At 38.8% G+C, this 22312-nt stretch overlaps 1 protein-coding gene across 8 annotated transcripts in view; it reads right to left on the bottom strand.

Annotated features, from left to right (window-relative positions):
* Positions 1–1823: 1823 nt before the first annotated feature.
* Positions 1824–22312, bottom strand: part of CHD7 (chromodomain helicase DNA binding protein 7) — a 133098-nt gene continuing 112609 nt past the window's right edge. For 5 of the 8 annotated variants that reach the window (XM_050971144.1, XM_050971143.1, XM_050971147.1 and 2 more), the window contains 20 exons: positions 22119–22298; positions 21786–21896; positions 21484–21689; positions 20380–20579; positions 19624–19783; positions 16468–16557; positions 15794–15897; positions 14292–14421; positions 13939–14011; positions 13666–13720; positions 12720–12948; positions 12347–12555; positions 11529–12206; positions 10979–11139; positions 9114–9341; positions 8444–8887; positions 7653–7874; positions 7105–7245; positions 6520–6624; positions 1824–5736 (listed from right to left, as the gene is read on the bottom strand). In XM_050971144.1, the coding sequence (XP_050827101.1) occupies positions 4783–5736; positions 6520–6624; positions 7105–7245; positions 7653–7874; positions 8444–8887; positions 9114–9341; positions 10979–11139; positions 11529–12206; positions 12347–12555; positions 12720–12948; positions 13666–13720; positions 13939–14011; positions 14292–14421; positions 15794–15897; positions 16468–16557; positions 19624–19783; positions 20380–20579; positions 21484–21689; positions 21786–21896; positions 22119–22298 (4680 nt within the window). In that variant the 3' untranslated portion in view covers positions 1824–4782. The remainder of the gene's footprint in view (positions 5737–6519; positions 6625–7104; positions 7246–7652; positions 7875–8443; positions 8888–9113; positions 9342–10978; positions 11140–11528; positions 12207–12346; positions 12556–12719; positions 12949–13665; positions 13721–13938; positions 14012–14291; positions 14422–15793; positions 15898–16467; positions 16558–19623; positions 19784–20379; positions 20580–21483; positions 21690–21785; positions 21897–22118; positions 22299–22312) is intronic. The other 3 variants (XM_050971148.1, XM_050971150.1, XM_050971149.1) reach the window with 3 other exon arrangements.

Here is a 22312-nt window from a genome sequence, read left to right as displayed (position 1 = left end):
TCACAGATATGCAAATCCTTCCCCAGGCCCAACAATAGCAGAAACCCTGTGGGAGGAGGAGACCATGGCACTGCTGCTCCCAACTCCTTTGCCTGCAAAGCCCACAGGTTCCTGGCCGTTCCCAAAAACTGGAAGGCCAGTGCATCATCCAGGAAGAGGAGAGCTGTAAAGCTGTGGTATCAGAGTTGACCACTCTTTGCCCATTGAGCCGTGCACCATCACCAGACACTTTAAAGCTTACAGTTTGCCTGCCATTCAGTTCATGGGTGGGTGCAACAGCCCAGAAGATTGATGAATCCATGGTTAACGTCTGCATATTGCCCCTTAGGTTAATAAAGAACATGTATAAAAAGCTGGAACTAAAAGAAGAAAACACTTCCTGTGGCAAGACCCCAGTTAACAGCATACCCCAAGCAAACTTTCTAAATGGAGGGATGGGGTTTTTGTTTCTAATGTAACTACAATTACCAGGATTTAATGAAGTCTCTGACTTCCAGCTATCACCAGTATCTAAATTTCTTAAGCAAAGACTGAGGGAGGACAAGTAACAGATTGGAAACTACCTGCACTAAGCTACTGCAACAGAAATAGCTCAAATGATTAAGTTTTGATGGTTTTACCAGTGCTGTTATCAATCCATAGGACCTGGAAAAATAAAAACATCCAGTGACATGGATTTATCCCCTTCTAGAAAATATGTATTTTACACTATAGCTCCTTATACTAGTAAGTGTTTGCTCTTTTGCATCAAATCCATTATGTAAAACTGCATGCAGACTGAGCTGGGACATTTACCCAGCATTCCAAGAGAGGTCTTTGTAAGTCCCATCAAAGCTTGATCATAACAACTGTCAATCATACAACTGAATTTCCTTTACACATTCTCCTCAGAACAGCTGACTCAAGCTACTAATTAGAATAGATGCCTAAAACATCACCTGTCTATGTAAGAAGTCATCTCCAGGTCTCTGCAAGGCATCACTTGAAAGCAAAAGGGTACAAGAGGTTATTTGCACAGCACAGAAGCAAAAGCTGTAGCCAGCACTCCTTCCCACTGAGGAGTCAGAAACATTCATGGGCTGGCACCTTTCAGGTGCTCAGAAAACAGTGTGGAGGCAGCGGATCTGAGGGCCCTCACATATCCTGACACTTCCTGATCCCAGCCCTGATGTTGAGGATTCAGAGGTAGCAGAAACATGAGGTGCAGAAGCAACAGAAGTCTTAAATGTCCCAAGCAGTTTTGTTCACAAAAGTCAATGGGAAACGTAATACAGAAAACACAATTGCATACCCCTCCCTCCTCTCAAGCCCTTCTCAAATGAGGAAGTGCTCAGTAGCAAAGGTCCTCAACAGAAGTGTGCATTTCAATAAGCAATACACTTTCATATTTGACATCAATACAAGAGACTGAAGCTGACTGAAAAAACGGGGACTAGTTTAGGAATTTGTCCACTATTTCATCAGCAACAGTTTTCAAGACTCACACTTGAACTAGTTCTCCTTTATATTTCCCTTATTAAAAATAGTGTCTGTAGCAGCCTGAGCAGATTTGTTGCTGTTCGGTCCTTTCCCTTGCAGGATTGCCCACCACACACACAGAATAGGCTGTGTTAGCATGCAAACCACTGCTGTACTTTGACACAGGTACTTTCTTTTTGAAACCAACACAGAAAGTAATTTATATTCCTTGATAACCCCATTAACATTTCCACAGCCATTAGGAGGTCCAGCAAAAAAAGGTTGGTGGCAAACGAAAGGCTCCTCATCATGAGAGACAGAAAGGGTGCTCCAAATGTGAATCAAGTGCAGAATAGTTTCTGATCTATGCATCTTACTCATGTAAGCTTTTATTCATTTAGACACACTTTTAAAACTCCGTAAGAATCTTTGCAATAATTAACATGTAAAAACTCTGTCAAATCAAAGAAAAACCTTCATATTTTCATGTAATACATTTCTCGGACATTAGATGGCAATCCCCCCACTCCATTTTTCATACCAGGGGCCCATATCCCTTCCAAAAATCAAATGTCGCCACCTTTCCAACAAGCGAAGGGTCTGTTTGGCTTCTAAGAAGCAAGGCTGAGCACAGAGCATGGAGGCTCTCCCACTCCCATGGCATTTGTTCCGTTCCAACACTTCTCCAATTTTGCCTTTTTTTTTTTTTTTTTCTTTGAGTAGGAAAGGCAGATGAGTAATGCCATCATGGAAAATGCTTGTACTGGGGATAAGATTCACTCATTTGTCACTTGGCCACCCTACATTACGAGTTGGATGTTTCCACATCAAAAACCTATAGGCAAAAATAGAAGTTACCAGAACTTCCCTATTTTGACAGAGGAGAAAGGGACTAAGTACGGCATTTAACAATATAATTTCTAGTCCTGCCAATTAAAAAGGGTTCTCCCAAGGGATATCATTAGTCTCTGTAAATTTCTTCTGGAAATTATAAAACTGAACTGAAAAAAACCCTGCTATTTGGTATCATGTGTGGAATACACACAACGGGAAGCACCTACAAACTCTTACAGTGGGAATTTTATAGGTAGGAAAAAAAAATAAGACAAGGCATTTAACAACAACTTTAAAAACAGCTCAAATGAATTCAACAGAGTATGTAACACACCTGCCCAAGTCAATGTGCCTTTGCTTGCTCTCACTTTTTGCTGTGGTCTACAAGCAAAAACCTTCTATGCGAGGTTTTAGAAAGAGGCAGGAATAACACACCTCATCAACCATTCAGTGATGTCCATGCAGGGGGAATCCTTCCTGACCTTCATTAACTCCCTATGATCTATTTAAGTGGCAGTACAAGACATCCTGACATCTATTCACTTCAACAGTGTGTGCCTGTGATTCATTCACACAAAAATCACTTCCTAAGCCTTCATTTCTCATCTACTTTCATCATCCATGAAATATCCTTTTCAAGCCAAGTTCACCCCTTTTTATATATCCCCCTCAGGACCAAATTTCAGCCTTGCAAGACTTGCCCGTTTGAGCTCTCGTGTAAATTCACAGTGTACATGAGAGTGAGGTTTGCAGCTCTCCAGCATTCCAAAAGCACAGATAATATTAGTCCTAAAGACAGGGTTCCACCCACAGCTGGCTACTGAAATAGCTAATTTTTCATGTACTCTACTGAAAATCTAACCTTTTATCCTCACTCAGGAGCTTGTTGTGTATGTGTGTGTCAAGGTGACAACACCATGAAAACAGAAGTTCTCAAATGGTACATTATCTCGAATATCAAAAGGTCACAAAAGGGTACAAATCAGTAGCTCTCCAGAAGAGACACTGGTTTTTATAAAAAGTGGGTCAGTTTTAGTTTCATGTAGGTTGTTTGACACAGTGGTTTCTGGCATCACAAGCTCTGGTCTACAGGATACCACAGAGCCTTTGTATCCCTTGCTGTCACTACAGCATTGTGTTTTTCTACCCATTAACCAAGGATAAATGACCTAGATATTGTGCCTATTAAAGCCTCATTTTTCTTTTGCCCTTTTGTTCTTTAGTGTACCACATTATCACATGCTGAACACATTTAAAGTATTCTCAGTCTCTCATGCCCCTTTGAAGGAGTAAAGTAGGGATTTTAGCGTGCATTTCTGTAGAGTTACTTAGAGTGGAAAATATGAAGGCAATTCAAGGTTTCTCTTCCTGCCTAGTCCCCTGAAGACGATCAGTTCAGCATTTACAGCCACTAATCTATAAAGAATATAGCAGGAAAATGCTATAAAAAAAGCCACAAATACAAATACAGAAAGTGAACACCAGTTTGGTTGTCCCTAAACACTACATTCTATAATTACATCTCTGCATATCATGGGTCACTTTTATTAAAAGCATCATTACTACAGTTGGCAGCAATTTACATCTTATCTTACATGATAGCAGTTTCCAAAGAAAAAAAAATAAAAAGACATCACAACAAAGAAAAACAATACATTTACAAAGTCATGTCTGTAAACTTCAAGGCTAGTTTAGAGTTGAGGTAATGCTGTTTAGCTTTGTGGCTAAAGTAACAAAGTCCTTTAATTTAAAAAAGGTACCTGATTTTTTTCTTTTTTGTTTATACCAGTGCATTACAAGATCACGAGACGATTAAACTGTAGCTTTATCCTGTAAGAACCTTCTCCGCGGGTTAATTTCCAAAAGGTACTCTTCACATTCAACAGCTGCCTTATTATTGCTGCGTCTCAAGACAGAGACATTCACACTATCATGAAGATTGTCAGAGAGAGAGTGTGTGTGTGGGTGTGTGCGCGCATGTGAGCGGATGAACTCCCATACAGTCAAAATGAAGCGTGAGTACGATATGTATGGTAAATTTCATCTTGACCTTCACAGCAAAATTTAAAAAAAAAAAAAGGAAAAAAAAAAAAGAAAAAAAGAAAAAAATTTAAATATATAACTTCATCCTTCCTTTAAGCAGCACTTCCTTCTATTAGTGCCACTTGATTACAAATTGCTGCTTAATTCATAATACCAATGGTACCAAAAGAAAAGAAAAGCAGAGCATTATGTCCATTTCCTTAAAAAGACATGATCACCTCTCAAATTTCATCTCTCCTAGGGATAATAAATAATGCACTGCACAATACTTAATGACCAAGATACCTTTTGACACATCTGTATAACATGACTTGAACTTTTTTTTTTTTGCTACACTATGTTACAGAACAGCTTATAAAAACTAAGTATGGACATTAACTGTGAGTGTAAACAGTAGGACTACCACTTGTCAAAAGTTTAAAACACTTTAACTGTAACTGGTACTGGTTATTCATCGTTTTCATTGTTTTCTATTTCTTCCCCCCCATCAAGTGAGTCTAATTCTTCACCCTGTGCTATTTCATCTTCTAAAACGGAGGAATCTGCAGTTTTATCAAGGCTCTCCTCTGCATCACTGCCTTCGAGATTTTCTTCATCTTTAAAGGCAGCTCCTTCAGTTTTGTCAGTAGCCTTCTCTTCATTGGAGCCCACTGCGTTCTGAAGTCCTGCTAGTGCTGGGAAACCGGGCAGAGTCAATCCTCCCAGTCCTGGAGGTAGAAACATAGATGGATAGAAGAGGCCAGGAGCCATGGTAGACAGCAGGAAAGGATTGAAGGCCAGAGGGTTTGTGGGCAATCCAGTGTTGGTGGTGGTGGTAGTGGTGGCAGTGGCGGTAGTCGCCGCAGTAGCAGCACTGACAGATCCATTCGCAGAGTCAGTAGCAGAAACAGTGTCTGTGCTTTTCTCAGAGTCTTTGTTCTCCTCTTCGTTCTCATTTTTCTTCTCTTCAGCTTTTGAAGTGCCATCCTCAGTCTCTCCTTGACCGGAAGCAGTAGTGGCATTTCCAGTAGTAGCCGTGATCGGGTTATTCAACAATCCACTTAGTCCAAACATATTGGGCAGTCCTGCCATCCCTGGCAACATCAGAGGCAACATGGCAGCCGGATTTTTAGCGTCCCCCCCAGCAGCAGCAGCTGTTGCTAGCCCTGGTGGAAAGCCCATGAGGCCTGCAAGCTGGAGAGACTGCAGGTTCTGTAGGTTCTGGAGGCTTGTGAGGTCCATTCCAGCAAACAGACTGTTCATTAGTAGTGGGTTGATTCCCGAAGTTGATGCTACAGCAGCAGCTGCTGCAGCTGCTTTGGCAATTTCACTTTTTGGCCTTCTTCCTCTTCTGCTTGCTCCTTCCTCCCTCACAACAGGTCCAGTGAGAAGACGGTCAAACATGGACTCTGGAACAAAACCCTAAAAAGAGAAGGTGAAAAAACAAGCTTTATCCTCAACTGGCTTTTTTAGCTTTCAGCAGTTAACCGATAACGATAGAAGAAACAGAAGGGATTTCAGCATACTCCAAAAGTGGTTTGTTTTTTCACCCTGGCAAATGGTGACTAGCTTAGTACTACAGTGAATGGCAGTAGAACAAGTAAAGAAAGCTTAAGGAATCAAGATCACAGATTTTTTTATGTTTAAATACAACAGTAAAATAATACATGCTGAAAACTCTGTAACTTCATTAAAAAACCCCACCCTGACATGTTGCAGTTACAAGTTTGTATCTTCATAATTCGTACTGAATTTCAGAACAGTAATATTCTATTAAATTGAGTACTTGCAGAATTTTATCCTTTCTTTTCAAACAAGTGTTGTAAAATAGAAGAGAGAAAACCTATTCCGTTGATCATGCCTGTTACTGAGACAATCAAGTTATTTCTGTTATAATTATGACAAATATTTTCTTAGTAGTTCCTAATGTACAAAAATCTGTGCTTTTTAAGGATTGTTACTTACAAGAAAAAAAAATGCAAAACAAATGCTGAAGGCTGCCTTGACCGTAGCTGATTTTTTGAGTGTATTTCAATCCCATTCTGCAGCAGCCCTCTATCAACCACTCTCATTGAGCTGGGTAACTCCTACACCATGATTTTCTAAAAACCAGCTATGAGATAAAGACTTAATAATCAATTTACACAGCCTTCAACTTTTCTGTGCTATAATCTGCAGTGATACATGGAAGAGAGTTTCACTTACAGACTGTTTAACAATGTCAGTCCAATCTGGAGCAACAGCAAACTCAGGATTTTCTTCCAGCCATCTTGGCAAGTCCTTCATTGGAGGGGCCATAGCTCCACCCATCTAATGCAAAAGACAAGGTTATGACTTTAACAAAAATCCACCAACAAAACCAAACGACTACTTATATGGGAATTTTCTATGTTTCTTTCTATTTTATCTCTGAAGGACAGCAGCAAAGACTTTCAGTTTACTGTGAAAAAATACTTGGAAACCAGCTAGTGATACCTCAATTGACAAAATCATGTTTAAAAAAAACCCAGTAAAGTGCTGCAACTTAGGCAGGTCTGGTAATAAATTTTGTATCTAAGAACAAAATGTGCTATATAGGTTCAAAAAATGAGAGTTATTTACTCAGGTGATTAATATGAATTGAACAGAAGAGCAAAGAAGGAATTAAAGTAACCAGGTGGCACATTCCGGTAAGAAAAACTGCTGGTTCCAAATTATTAAACTTTTAAAGAGAAAGCTTGGAGTAGAAAACCTGCTTTCCACATGCAAAGACATTATTAAAAACCTTGACTGAAGTAACTTAGTTTTTACCTTCTTTCCATTTCGTTTATTTACAACAGGTACCCTTTCTTCTCCTGTCAAGGTGTTTATATCCAGTTTATTAGGGTTTCGACATCTGTGTCGTTTTTGTTTCGGCTTCTGAAATGGGGAAAACAGCACATCTGCACTCTTCTAGAAAGAAGAGAAATTTATTGCTTTTCATTTAATTTCTTGACAAAAATCACCAATCATGGTACCCCTTCTCATTACAACTTTAAGAAGGGATCCATTACTTTACTCTCAGATTGCAGGAAAAGAAATTTTTTTTGCATTGGATGAAGAAATTCTGCAGAAATTAACAAATGTGGTTCTAACATGCTGTTACATACAAATGTTAAGAAAGGAAAAGCAAATCAAACACCCCAGTGTCACTTGGGTGTGGATAAAATAGGAATGGTGGATAAAGAGAAAACTCCTGTTGAAATGCAAGCTACAAAATCAAACGACTATGCCCAATGTGAGGGAATTCAGTCTGATGTCCATAAAACTAACTTTTGTAGCCATATAATAGAACAACACTTTTAGAATCACATACTTACTGGTACATAACTTGGCATATCTACAGTGTAAGTAGGATGCAACTTAAGCCATTCAACTAGATCCTTGTTTTTCGGGGCATCCTCTCCCACCAGCCTGGTCCCATCCTCTAGATTGATTACAGGGATGCGAGTGTCTGGGTCTAATTGACCAGGAGATGGAATGTTCCTTGCTGGTAGGGCTTCCATATCTTCTTCAAAAGCTTTGGTCACTTCTGCATCCTCCTGAAAACAATCACATCCATATTAGTCTTCACAGAAACACCTGGAGAAATACTTTCAGGGACTGACTGAAGTGAAATATTCAAGATTTTGCATACACAAGATGGGGTTAAATACTCATACTACATGAAGTAATATCATTGCATCAGGGAATTTTGAAAATTTTACATCCTTGAACAATAAAGAACATAGTGCTAAAGGCAAAGCAGTTCTTTTGCATTTCCAGTACATGTTCTCCAAGATTCTTTAAGACCCTCCCTTTTCAACACATCAAGAAAGACATACTCAAGCCTCAAAATGCATATTGTTGGACATATATTTTGTAAAAAAAAAAAAAAGCAAGTAATTTTGAAAGTAGAAACTACCTAAAACTCAGAGTAAAATCTTGACGTGCACATTTTGTTTGGTTCAAAAAGAATTAACAGCTCTAAACAAAGAAAAACTTGGTTGGGCAAAAACTGTGTGTTTCTATTAGGGAGAGTAAGGGAGAGTATAAGACTTGAAACACATTCAGGAAGCACCACAGACAGAAGAACAAATATGAGACAAAAGGAAAAAGGTTGTGGTCTTACTACAGTCAATGATGTCCGTTTGTTGCTCATAAATAACAGATCAAGCCCTTCTACATTTTTCCTCCTTCCTCTTCTCCTCTTCATGGGTGGTTCTCCATCTATTAAAGAGCCATTTAGTAGATGCCTTGTGGGTGTGCGTGAAAGACCTGCTTGCAGCAGCTCCATTTGAGTTTTAAAGGCATCAGACACAGGTGTGGAGACATTAGGCAAGATAAACTTTGAAGTAACAGATGAAAAATTTGAGGTAGAACTTGTTGCCTCTCGTGAGGCCTTTGATAAATCTACAACCTTTTCTTGTCCATTTTCTGAGACCACCTGAGACTCACGTAACTGGGCAACCATTTCCATAAGATTTCTCCTCTTGGCAGCTCTCTCAGCCTCAATTTCAATCTTTCTTCGTCTCCTCCTCCTCTGACGTGGAACTGATAAATTGAGTGCATCTTCCTAATAAAAAACCAAGCATTTCCAAACATTAGCAAAGCTCTGTTTGCTATGCTGAGTTAAAATAAAACACCAAACATATAACTTTGACAACAAAGCCTTCATTTTATTCAAAGAAACACTTTTATGTTTTTCCTATTTTATTCATGCTGGTTTATTTTCTATTATGCAAGAGAAGCTCATGCAAGATAAAATGTTTTATGTAGAAAAGAGAATGCTGTAGCCTTGCCTTTGATAACTGAGGAGAAGCAGTGAGATCTTCGCTGCCACTGACGCTGGCTTGACCAACCATGGAGAGCTCTGCAAAGCTCCTTTTCTGCAGAGGGCTGTCCACAGCTGTTGGAGTGTACCCAGGTATGAGCCCCTGGAAATCAAACATCTGGCGCCTATTTACTGGCCACTTCCCTTTCAGCACTGCCTCACAGATGTTGTCTAATCGGTTGATCATTACTCGGTCCTGCATAAAGGAAAAGTATGTAATGAACCCTCAGTGTAAACGTCACCTTTTAAACTCAAGTAAGTCTTATGACACAGTCCAGTTTCCATAGCTTAAGGAAGACATTCAGAAACAACAATTCTTGTATGTTAGGAATAGACTGATCACCTTGCAAGATGCTAACACAATTTTGTAGAATAATAGGTTTTAAAAGCTGCATTTATATTGTGAGGGGAAGGAGAAAAGACAAAGTTTTCTGCAAGACAATGCACTAATTGAAAAATTTAATAGAAACTCACTGTTGTTTGGCAAAACTTCAGTAGTTAGAAACATCAACAGTTAGGAAGGGAAAATAAACACATCTGCAATCAGTATCTTAAAGCTGCAGTTCTTAAGATCCAAGAGGCTGGATCTGCAATTCTGTCCTAGGAAGTGGATCCTCATTAGCGTCACTATTAATAAAGTTCAACATTATGAAACGGGCACCAACCTAGGGACATCTAATGAATGTCAATTTTCATTCCACGCCCATTATCACTTCAAATTTCACTGAAGCATGTACACTAAAAATCTCTAATTATGTTTATTAGTCTACTTATGCTGAACCTATACAGATGAAAGATTTTCTGTTCTACTATCACACTATGACTGGAATAAGATTTTAGCCCACGTTTCCAAAATACTTGCTGAAAGCAGAGAAGATGAGCATTATTTGATTTTTTTTCATTTCAGTATTCAAGCACATTCCAGACTAGCCTGTCTGAAGTAGTAGAAACTTTGGGACTCTAAGAAATACTGCTGGGTAGGGAATATGAGCATCAGTTAGCTTCCTGAAAAGCAAAACAGTGCAAAAGCCACTAGCAAATCTCAGCAGCTGCAACAGACTGCTTGCTTTCCCCAGAAATAAGCCTATTAAGAGCAAGGTCCTCCTGCCCTGCTACCCCCTTCCCCCCTCCCTGCCCCAACCAGATGGCTCTGTTATGGTGATTAGTAGGCTTAAGACTATTACTACTTTATTTTTCTCTCTCCCCTTACTGCAAAGGAGAGTACTAAATTAAGTATGGCTTTATTACAAGGTTACAGTTTTGTATATTTAAAAGGATTTTATATTAGACAATTTTCTGCACTGTTACCAAAATAAGATATAGCTTTATTCTACCTAAAATCACTGCTTATTTTTGCAGGATACCTTAATACAATTACATCTGTCAATATTACATAATGGCTTAGATCATGTAGGTCACCAAAACTCTTCCCTACAATCTCCTCACCCCAAAATAAAAAGGTGATTTTTTTAAAGTCTCTGCAGATTGCTCTGCAGGAAAAATTCCTAATTCAAAACTGTACAGTGGTGCAAGAGGTGGGACTCTGTTGACAAAAAGTTATGGACCCTATGAAGAGCTCATGTCTGCCAGCAGTACATTGTTTTACTAAATGACACTATTTTACAAAAAAAAAAAAAAAAAAGAGCAATTTCTTTCATTTCCACTGCTAGTTTGTATGATCTTAAAGAAAAAAGTGCCATCCCACAAATCAGAGAAAAAGGTCTCTTGCCTGCCAGAAGTGCAGTACCACACAAAGCTCACTGTTACTTTTCAAGCACATTTCCCATATTTTACTGAAATTAAAAGATACACGTCTTTCTACCCCTAACCAACCTTAGGCCAGAATGAGAAGGCAAATGTTCTCTCATGAAGCAGCTGAACCACAGAGGGATCCCCGTCTTCCATGTAGAATCCATCGCGTGTTTCATCCCTTGCGGTACTCATAGAGGCATTGCTTTCTTCATCAAAATTCTTACCCTGAGAAACTGCTCCTGCTGAATAACAATCATGACCAGGCATTAACATCCAGTGTCTACCCAGCTAGATAAGCTAAGGCAACCAGGCTTGACACAACATTTCTAACTCAGGCTTTTGTTCAGTAATTACTACAGCAGAGCCCCAGCCTTCCACATTTGGCACAGAGACCATGCTTATTGACTCAGTGAGCTTTCCCAGAAATCATCCCTTGTGGGGGAATACCCTGCTGATGCTGGATGGTTCTTATGAAAGCTTATTTAGCCACCTGATATGTGGAAGGGCAGAAGAACTGCTACATGTAGCCCATCCCATACTCCATAATGGCACCCTGTGTGCCACTTACCAGCTGGCATGAGCTACAACAGCTGTGGGGCTTGTGCTAAGCACACAGAACTGATCTGATTACCTTCAGGTTGGGAGGATTCTTCTGATTTATCATCATCTTCCAGTTTCTCCTCTTCATCTTCCTCTGAACCTTTCTCAGAAATAGATTTCGGATCTACATCTGTACTCATTTCTATGTCTTTCAATTCACATTTAACAGAGCCAGGCTCAGCCTCAGCATCACAGTCTGGTTTAGTGTCCTTATCTGTAGTATCTCTCTCCTCTTTGATTTCAGACTTTTCTTTGGCTGCTGGATTTTCAGACCCTTCAACTTTAGACTCTGTTGGTTCTGTAGTCTTTTCTTCTTGTATTGGTGTGGATGGAACAATTGGGGGTGTTTGACTGCAGCCAGCACCCAGAGGGTTTACAGAAGAGACAGTATTTGCATTACCTGTTCCTCTGTTTTGAGCAAAGTTTTTGTGAGCCTCAAGAAAAGAGAGTTCAGGATCATTCAGAATGTGATAATCTGTCCTACTGACTCCATGTTTAGCAGCACCAATCAGTAAGTCTTTGTCATGTTTACCACACTCCCACCACTCTGGCAGGTCCAGACTTGGCTGGCAAAGCTTTAGCCTCTCCCCCAGCTGCGGGTGATGGAGAACCTGTTCGCGGATCTTGCGCAGCAGCTCGATGCGATATAAAGTTCTAGAAGCACGCTCCTCTGTGATCGGCTCAATCAGTGTGGAAAGATCAGGAGGTTCTGCAAGGACACCAAGTTGTGCTGTTTAACATGGATTGAATGCACACCCATTTCAAAATCATTACACCTGGGCATGAAGTTTCAACAGTCCCATGGTCTCACAATATTCATGTTGATTTCCAGAGTCAGTTTAAACTTACCATCATCTGGTTTGACTGGCATTCGGCACACTCGTCTACACATATTCACAAAGCCATTAAAATACTTTTCCAAGCTTTCATCGGACTTTTTGTCAAGCCTGGCAAATGCTCTGAACTGATTCCACTCAAATTGATGCTTTACAGGATCAAAAATAACTCCAAAAGTAGACACCACACGATAAAAATCGGCTTCTTCTCTTCTTGTCCATCTAGTCAAGGAAGAAGCAAGAGAAGTGAGACCACTGAATAGATAAGATTCCGAACACTTTTAGAAGCCCCAAAACCCCCTTAGTTTATTCTTTCAAAACTAGAGAGCTGTATGGGTGACAAACTCAAATAGGATTTAAAGAAAGATTATCACCGGAAAACTCACTTTTGTCGTTTCTCAGTTATTATGGCTTCCCTTTCTGCCTCCAGTGCCCTCACTTCTTCTCGAGGCCGACGTCTCCTGCGGTCAGTCTTCATTAGTGCCTCTTGCCTCATTTGTTGCCTTTTATAGCTGCGCTGATAGGCAGTAATGAGGCGACGCAGACGGGTAGTCAGGGTTGAAGTGTTGGGCCAGTAGAGTTGCCCTAACTCAGCATTGCTTTCACTGTGCTTGCCTAGAGAACAGAGAAGTATTTGCACTGCAAAACCAACACTACACATTTCAAAGTTTCTATGGCTATAACTGGATTCCTGTTTTATCAGATAAGAACATGTGCCTCTAATACTGGTGCATAATAAATTAGAAACAGGATTAGTATTTGTAAGAGATGGAAAATAGAATCAAACCATCCAAATCTAAGAACTCAGAAATGCTTGTGAAAGATTTAGAGATAACCATCAAGCACTATGATTCGATGTTATAAATGCAAACATATTATGAGCACTGCAAGTATTTAAATTAATGCAATGCATCTTTAAATACATTACTAAGAAGATCATGCTGCCTCTGAGGAAACACCTATGCTTATCATTTCCCACTTTATTATTCTCACTTAAACTTGGCAATTTTCCTCCATACTGAGGAAACAACGTATTTGTAACTTCCAAGATTATATCGGCAAAACCATCAACAGCTGCATTACGAAACATCCGGTCTTTATCATCACGGTTTCTACTATGTAATTAGAAATCCAGAGAACCATAATGTGGATTATTCAAAGACACTATGTAATTGTTTTGAAAAATGTGAAGCATGAAGAGATTTGGCAGTAAAAAACTTTCCCTGGTATTGTCCCAAAATATCTCCTATCCCCTCATGTGGTAATATACACAGTCCACCTTTCACTAAACGATCCCTTTTTGCCTTTTTAATTTTTTTGCTCTAGACTTACTTGGGTGTAATTCTATGGACTCCTCTTTGTCTTCTGGAGGTGAGTTTGCGAATTCCTTGGGGAGAAGACACAAGTTATTTTAGTTTTCAGTTTTGACCATATGTCATAATTTGAGAAGAAAAATATGTCATCTCTCAAACACAGCAGCAAACAATCTTTGTAAGGAGTGTTTATCCAGTAGCTCTCAAACTTAAAAATCACACATTAAAATAAATATGGAGAATCAGTTGTAATTGCACATATTTTTAATTACAGAAAATTGGGAGTTCTTACATCAATTTCATCCTTGAAGGGAGTTCTGGTTGGCTTATATTCTGGATCTTCATCCTCTCTGTCAAATTCACCCCTATAAAATATTTTAAAAATATTTTCAAGAAAAATACTGGTTTTGAGAGGGGGCTGGTTTTCTGGACAAAAGCAAAAAAGCTACAAAAGCCATCAGTACGGTGTACCAAATTACATACATTTGTATTTCATGCTCAACTGTGTAAACAAATCTATGTACTTTGTACATCATACGATCACTTCATATCCTCAGGCAACATGTAAGTATAATATGACATATGAACCCATGCCAACACATACAATGCTGATAAAGTTTATTAATTTTTTCATGTCCTCCTTACCCATCACCGCCATCTGCTAACATGTCTGTCCCTCTCTGTTCAGCAGCTATGGCCTTTGCATCAGGCATGCCAACCCGTTCCAGAAAGCACAGTGCTGCATCAGCTCTCATAGAATTGTACTTCTCATAACCTGTGTGCAGAGTGGGAGACAAATGCCTTTTTAAAAGCTATGACCAGCTGTGAATAGAACTGGTCTAGGCAATAGAAGTACAATTTTCTGAATTCATTAATTTATTATTAAATAAAACAAAGGTGCTATTGCCATGTTGGAAACATTTAATATTAAAAAATTGTTCATTTTGGTGAATTCCAACAGCACAGGAACATTTTCCCATCAATAACATTAACACACATAAGATAATGAAGAAAGCATCGAATTTCATGTTGTCATAAAGTAAAGTAAAAATCTTTCACAAGTGAAAAACTTCTTTAAAGTTCTTTGACACAGTTCTCGCATCAACCGCCAGTAGAAACACGCAGATGCAAACAGGAGTGCACACACACACACACACACACACACACACACACACGTATTTTCAATAGCTCCAGCCCTGCTGGAACCCTCAATATAGGCTGCAAAAATGCTGCATACACGGGTTATACGTAAGGCCAACGAACCTGTCTTATTAGGTTTAGGATGATGCATGTCAGTAAGATGACACTGTTCCCTCTATGGTTTTCAAACTGCTGTTTGCTTTTTTACTGCCCAAGTTGACTAGATGGAAAATGGCAGATCCCAACAGTGCACTGCAGGAAAATGATTTTTAGACTAGACTTGCCTCAGCTGAGCCCACAACACAGAGCTGCTGTACATAGGCAGAACAGCACAATTCAATTAGGATTTGTACTACAACACACTGCTCCTAACTGCTGTAGAGCCTCAAGCCAAACTGTAATCATGAAAGGTTTTATAAGCCATCATTCTCCCCTTTAGTCAGGCTGGGCTGCTGAGAATACCTCTGCGACCTCCAGAGAATTGGGATTATAATCAGGAATCGCTCACTGTATATATCATGCCAGCTCTGCATCCCCAGCCTTTCAAAGTTAACAAGGCTGCATCCCACTCAAGGGAGCCGGGAGTTCTCAACACTGACATTTGTGAAATATTGCTTGGAACAAAGCCCAGGAGGCACTTGTACAGATTAATAGCAGAGGTTAAGCCCACCGTCCACTTTGACACTGGTTGGCAGAGTTAGCAAGTGAAGCAGTGCTGGAAGCAAAGTTTATGGAGATCTATCTTACTATTTGGCTATTATTTAAACAAATATGGCTTTGTTTTATTTACAGCCAAGAAAGTAATGTTTTCTTCTCAAATGTTCTGCAAACATTTAAAAACAGCATCTGATATTTACAGCTCATATTAGGTTTTTAATGCAGGCAAGAAAAAAGGGAGATACAAGCCAACAGTTCTTTGGAACAATACTTGTTAATATTATGACTGAACAGTCCTACACACTGAAAGCTTTACAACCGAGTTTTGTTGAGAGTGAGACGCCACTTACCGTGTTTAAATACTCCAATTAAAAGGGATTTATCTGCCTCCTTATCCCACCAGTCTGCAGGAACTTCGGCATGGAATGGCTCAGGTATCCATATATCTACTTCACTGTGAAGACAGCATTATACACATTCTCAAAGATATTACTCGACAAAGATTTAAAACAAAACAAAACAAACCATCCTAAAAAAACCCAAGTGTTTTACACTGTTCTGTAAATATAAATTTTGAGCTGGAAAAACACCCCAAAATCCAATGCAGAAATTGAAATACCCTTAAAAATAATTAGGATGGTTAAACAAACAAACAACAAAAAATAATTAATCAACCAAAAAACCAACAAAAATACTGCTCCCCCCCCCAAACATTAGGCTATTTTGGGAGTCAAATGGTTATCTAAATATGATTCATTTAATGTCTTAATATTTTAATTTTTTTTAATTGAGATAGAATAATCCTTCAATATTAGCAGAGCTGCAAATCCACTTCTGTCATTTCCCACATCGTTTCCTCCCCCAGGAAAATGACCCACTGCACTTCATAAAATAATACGGTTGCTTGAGTACAGACATATAAGAGATAAAGTGTGACCACCTTTAAACGCTGCATTATTATAGTATGTGTACTTTACAAAAGCCAGAGTCATAAAGCAAAAAATAAACCTGCACTTGCACTAACCTTGAGTCAGCACCCTCTAAGATCTTGTCTGCTTGGTCCCCTATAACTTCTTGTCGTAGATAGTAGAGCATGCGGACACGCAGCAGGACCCTGGAGAGGAAGGCAGAGGGGGGAAAAAGTTCTTAACTTCAGGACTGTTTGCCAACAGTGGCTTTTGGCAGCTGCTGCTGTTCATCCATCATCCTGCCAAGGCTGATTAGCCATGCTGTATGGTAGGCTTGAAGCGTGACAGATGGTGGCACATAATCACCTCTGTGTGGTGCTTTCTGCTGGCTTCCAACAGGCCTGCCTGGCAACTGCTTACACTGCACAGAGAGGGACCCAGCTCAGCCTGGCCCCGGCGCATTTCATTTAGTTCTACCTAGTGCAGCTTGTGAAGTTTAGACACGTACTCTACCACTGCCTCTGAAGTATTGAAGCAAGTTTGTAAACAACTGAGCAGATGGCTTTCAGTAACTGTTCTGCTTCATTATCTCATAAAATTTCCTCAGCTGCTGCCTTAATACCATTTTTGGAAGCACATCAGAAGTTGTAGGAATAAACGAGATATAAAATCTGGTTTTACTACCTTACAATAAACCCTCAATATGGAATGTCAGGTTTTTCAGATTATACAACTTTTTGCTTCTGAGAATGGGGGGGAAAAATAATCCCCCATTTCCCTTGGGAGATATTAACTATTTTTACTCTTTATAGTTCAAACTGCTATTAAATTTTACCTACGCACAACCTAACTGTTACAAGGAAGTGAAAAATCTTCGTTGCCAAGTTTATTTTTCCCCATTTCTGCAATACTACAGTAGTTTTTGGAAGCGCTGTCAGGTGTTGTGGTCACACTCAAAGCTGGCAGGAGAGAGAATGGCAGACTGGCTTTTCAAGGAGACTAGAAAAGAGGTCATTTCTGTAGGAAAAGTATCTACCTGAAGATAATCCTGCTCTCCTATGTTTACCCAATTCAGGGCACCCCCTGCTGCCTAGTTCATGAAGTAAAACCAGTACCAGCTAAGATGGAGATTACTTAACCTGCCCTCTCACTGTACCCAAATTCATCACAGCAACTGTTGAATTACTGCTGCTCCTGAACAGCAAGGGTGACCAGGGAAGCAGTAATCTGATCACCACTTGCATGAAAAATTTAGACCACCACCAGTTTTGAGAAGTCCTTGTTAGAGATCAGATGCAACTAGAGCAATACCCGCTTTCACACGTGTTATTCAATCAAACCTCGGAAGAGCAGGGATGTGAATGAAGGTCATGTCTGCAATTCAAAACATGTCAGACATGCTTCTTTCTGTATGCACAGTAACTGGGACCAGTAAGGTGTCCCTGCTCCCTGTGTGGCTATGTAAATAAGCTGTTGAGGGTCTCTATCATCTTAGTATTAAGCAATAACAGCTGTTACATCAAGCAAAAGAGGAGAAGCATGAAATAAAACCCAAGATAAACCAAAAGCTAGAGGCTCTTTGCACCTTCCAGGAGTCCTATGCATTAAACCAGCATACCCGGTAACTTAAGGAAAGGACACCAATTCTTAAAAAGCCAAATTCAACTGGTACCTTTTCAAGGAAATTACTCAGATTATTAACTGGCTACACCTCTGTTTGATTTTATCTGTGCTAAAAACATGTAGCTTCTACAATTCATTTAGTCCTGGTGAATCTGGGAAGTGAAGGAAAAAGATAGCAACTGAAAACATTCTTGCATATTTACTAGTCTTCCCAGTCCTTGTGAGTGTTCTATTGTATTATAAAAGAAGCGATATTTTAAAAATTATGTCAGATCTGCAAACTGATATAGCAAGTAATGAAGACATGTTACCTGAGAGATTAAAATAATGTTACAGGAAAGAATTTTATAACTTTAAGACCAAGTAAAATGTAATAACAGACCTGAGTAACAGTTCAGAAAAATCAGAAAGCAGGTTATTTGGAAGTGCGCTCACTAATGTAATTCTATGAGTATCTGTTGTCATCAGCTAAGAATTAAGCTTGGTTAGCATCTGGAAATGAGCTAATAAACCCCTTAAATGCCTTTCCTCCTTCACATCACACCCCCTATTGACAGCCCACAGGTACTTTTCAAATCAATAGTATCTTTCCACTAAACAGCATTAAAAAGATGCAATACATATTCAAACCACAAAAGTAATGATGACCTTTCAGTAACACTGCATTACAACTGCATGATGATATACAATGAAGAGTAGAAATTTAAAAACAAAGACAAACATCCCAAAATCCCCAAAGCAATCAACCACGTCCCTAGCCCTAAACCAAGGTATTTTTGGGACAAAGTTTAGTGTCTATATGGAGAATATAGCAAGCAAAACTGAGATGGCATCAAAGAAAGCTGACACAAAAATAAGATATTATAAAACAAAAGCCAGAAAATATGTAAGGAAGGCTCTTAAGGGACATTCATAAAACAATAAAACATTATATACAGTGACCTTTATCCCCAAAAGCTTTTGGTTTAGTACCATGTTTAGAATTTCAAAAATCAAGTCAGGACAAATCAATTCAGGTAAAAGAGTTTGGTGGAAAATTTTATCTCAAAGGAGAAAGAATAAATATTCTGCCTATTTATTACATATTATTGCCTATTTATATAGATAATTGATATATATTTATATACATAAATATTCTCTGAGGAGATCAAGAGAGGAAGGGAGAGAAAGAATGAAGAGAAAAGATATGCCCACATATAGGCAAACTACTACATTAAACTCCTGAAACTAGGAACTGGATATATGAATTTAACATCTATGGAACAGAATTTTAAATATCAGCCTCCACAAGAAGGTAAGAAACAAACAGCTTTTGTTTAAAGATAGCCAATTGTCAAGTGAAATAGACTTAATGCAGGACTATAGTCTTTACTTGCTATGGTAAAAAAACAACCTTATCTGATTCCATTCTTATTTAATAAGAAGAGAATAATTTTCTTCAGAACTGTGCTGATCTGTCACAAAGAGCTTACAGAAGTGTCCAGATATCTGTTAAGATGATTATCCCCAAATTAAAAAGCAATAATAGCCTTTACATCCTATTAAATGTCCCTGTGTTCTATCAATATATCCAAAGCTGTGGACTTTTCAAAAGCATGTAGTTAAAAAAAAATCCTAAACCTCTAAATGAAACATTTATTAGTACTTACTTATTACAGTGATGTTTAAGATGTTTCCTGTAGCTGTCTTCTTGAAATAATACATCTGGATTACAGGTTGTGAGCCAATCAGCATCTTGCAGCATTGGCTGTGAACTCTGGGCTTTTACTTTCTTCCCTTTCCTCCCTCTGGGCACTGGTGCAGACAGACCTAGAAAACCCCCAATATTTCTTACACAATCAGAATAGAAAAACTCTCACCCCAAACAGCATTACAAACATACGTTTAAAGCTAAGTATTCATTACTTTGAGGGCAACACAACCACCAAAAACTGAACAGCAACATGACTCAGTACAGAAAATTGCAAGTAACAAAATCAACCAAAACTTTCATGCAAATTTAGGTGTGAAGATTTCAAAAATTCAGAGTGCTAGCCAGAAAATGGTGTTATATAAATATTTCTTGTAAAAACTCTCATGAATCTAAATGGCCGTAAGGAAACAAGCTTTCTGATTAATGGCAATTCAAAAAAGATTAAATCCAGCAGTAGGTGCCAGAAAAAAAAAAAAAAAAAGCTAGAATATTTGTTTAAAACCAATTTAAAGGAAAGAGCACTGCATTTTACAAAGTGTCTGAGGGAGACGTCCCCTTTAAGAACAGACCGAGTCAAAGCCCACCTTACTCATAAAATCTGACAAGATCCCACGACATGTCAGAATGGCTATAGTTTAAACCAAATACATAGCACGACTGAAGCAATTCTTCCCTATTTACTAGCATCATTATTTGATTGTGGTAGACATACCGGAATGATTAACCAAAGCTCGAGTTTGCCCATCTGCAGTTGGAGTGATCAGATCCCAGATGAAACTTTTGATATTTTCATCCCCTTTGTAATGATTAAGACAATACACCAGGATAGTCCGGCAGATGGTTTCCACATCTTGCTCCGTTAGCTGACGTTTATAGCGCCCATGTGAGAGGATGTCAGTCCACCGACCCCAGCTACAAGAAAAATATGTTCAATACAACAGCCAGGGTACTGGTATTTTAATTTGTGACTTTCAATTTAACTCCTGGTATCAAGCAACTTGGGACCTCCTGTGTTAGCGCTAATGCATTTTGCATTTGCAGGTTATGTCAGGGAATCCAACTTCCAGCACCAAAGAGTTAAGAATGTTTATTTTACAGAACAGGCAATAAGTTCACTGCTCGTAAAGCTGCAATTGAACTACACTCAAATTAATAAAGTACATATGTTTAACTCTAAAGGTCCCAGTAAGCTCAACCAATTCTTACAATCATGGGATTTGAGGAACAATTCCTATTTTGAGCCCAAAACCTATTACTAGCAACTGTTGCACACTAAATTTAATTAAATTTCTAAAATAAAGACAGTCATTCTGAAGGCCACCATGATAAAAATCAAATATAGCTACCTGCTTGCAAAGACATAAAATTCAAATTAGCACACTCAATGGGGAAAATATCAAGTATCTGAATTTAAGTGGTGACAAAGTCTAGATTGATTGTTGATTTCAAAACCACTTTGCTCTTTACGAATACACTATTACTCTCTTCAACGCTTAGAAAAGAGAGGTTGAAATTCATTAACTCAAGAATTCTTTACACTGAGAAACCAGAAACAAATATTCTGTCATCACAAAACCACTTATCTTACCAGTGAGCTCATAGCCATCTGTGACACACTCAGATACTTTAAACTAAGTAACACATATAAGTGCAATTCATATATATAGCAACCAAAACCAAATCTGACCGGCATGTATAAGCATTATACAGTATGATAGTATGTGAATGTGTCCAAGAGAAGGGTGAGTTATTTACTATGTATAATTTATTTTCAGATCTTTAGCCACAATTACTATATCCTACTTGCATATCTTACCCATAAACCAACAAGTTCTTCTCCACCCTGAAACATTCACTTCTTGCATAACCTTGTGATTTGTCCTGAGGCCTACGGGGCTTTGTGCTAGGCTTTTCCTCAGAATCACTTTCCAGGTCTGAAAACTCCATCAGCTCATCCTCTTTGACTGCACTGTAGAGTCTGGTTTGCTTCCTTACTCTTGGTGTATCAATAACTAGGTTGTTCTAAAATGATAGGGAAAATGTATAAATTTAGGAGGAGGTGGAGGGGGAGAAGAAAATCTTCAGTTTAATTGTACTAGAAAGAGTTCTAAAGCTTACCCTTCCATTTAGAGCATCGATATCCAGCTCAGCTTTCTTTGCCCACTTCTGCCAGAAATTAGGGTCATCCAAAGAAATATCTGTCCTGTTCCCCGATGCAACAAAACTAGCCTAGTAAAAGTAAAAGCAAGTGGGATTGATTTCTTAACTGCATGCTACGAAGAATACTTGTTTTTCACCAGCAAATACAATACTTAAGAAGAGGCAGTATGAAGAAAGAAAGAAAGAAGACAAGTACACAAAAAAAAAAAAATTGACATAGAAGGCAATTGAATATACTTCCATCTATTCTGGTCACGTTTTATTAATTTTCCTCTGAATGTCAATGCATACCTTTGCAAATGTTGAGCCTTTTCCTTCAGATTCAATAGTAATTGTGTGCGTTCGCCTTAAGAGAATCTGATCAATATCCTCTTCACAAAACTTAGACCCTTCATCTTCCTCATCCATCAGAGCACCATATGCCCCCTTTCGAAGAAGATCTTCTATTTCTTTTTTAGACAGCTGTTGCACCTGTAATACATAAG

Source organism: Serinus canaria, chromosome 2, assembly GCF_022539315.1.
Source record: "Serinus canaria isolate serCan28SL12 chromosome 2, serCan2020, whole genome shotgun sequence".
Lineage (NCBI taxonomy): Eukaryota > Metazoa > Chordata > Aves > Passeriformes > Fringillidae > Serinus > Serinus canaria.
The sequence above is the reverse complement of the archived record's forward strand: the minus strand, read 5'-3'. Positions and strand labels throughout refer to the sequence as shown.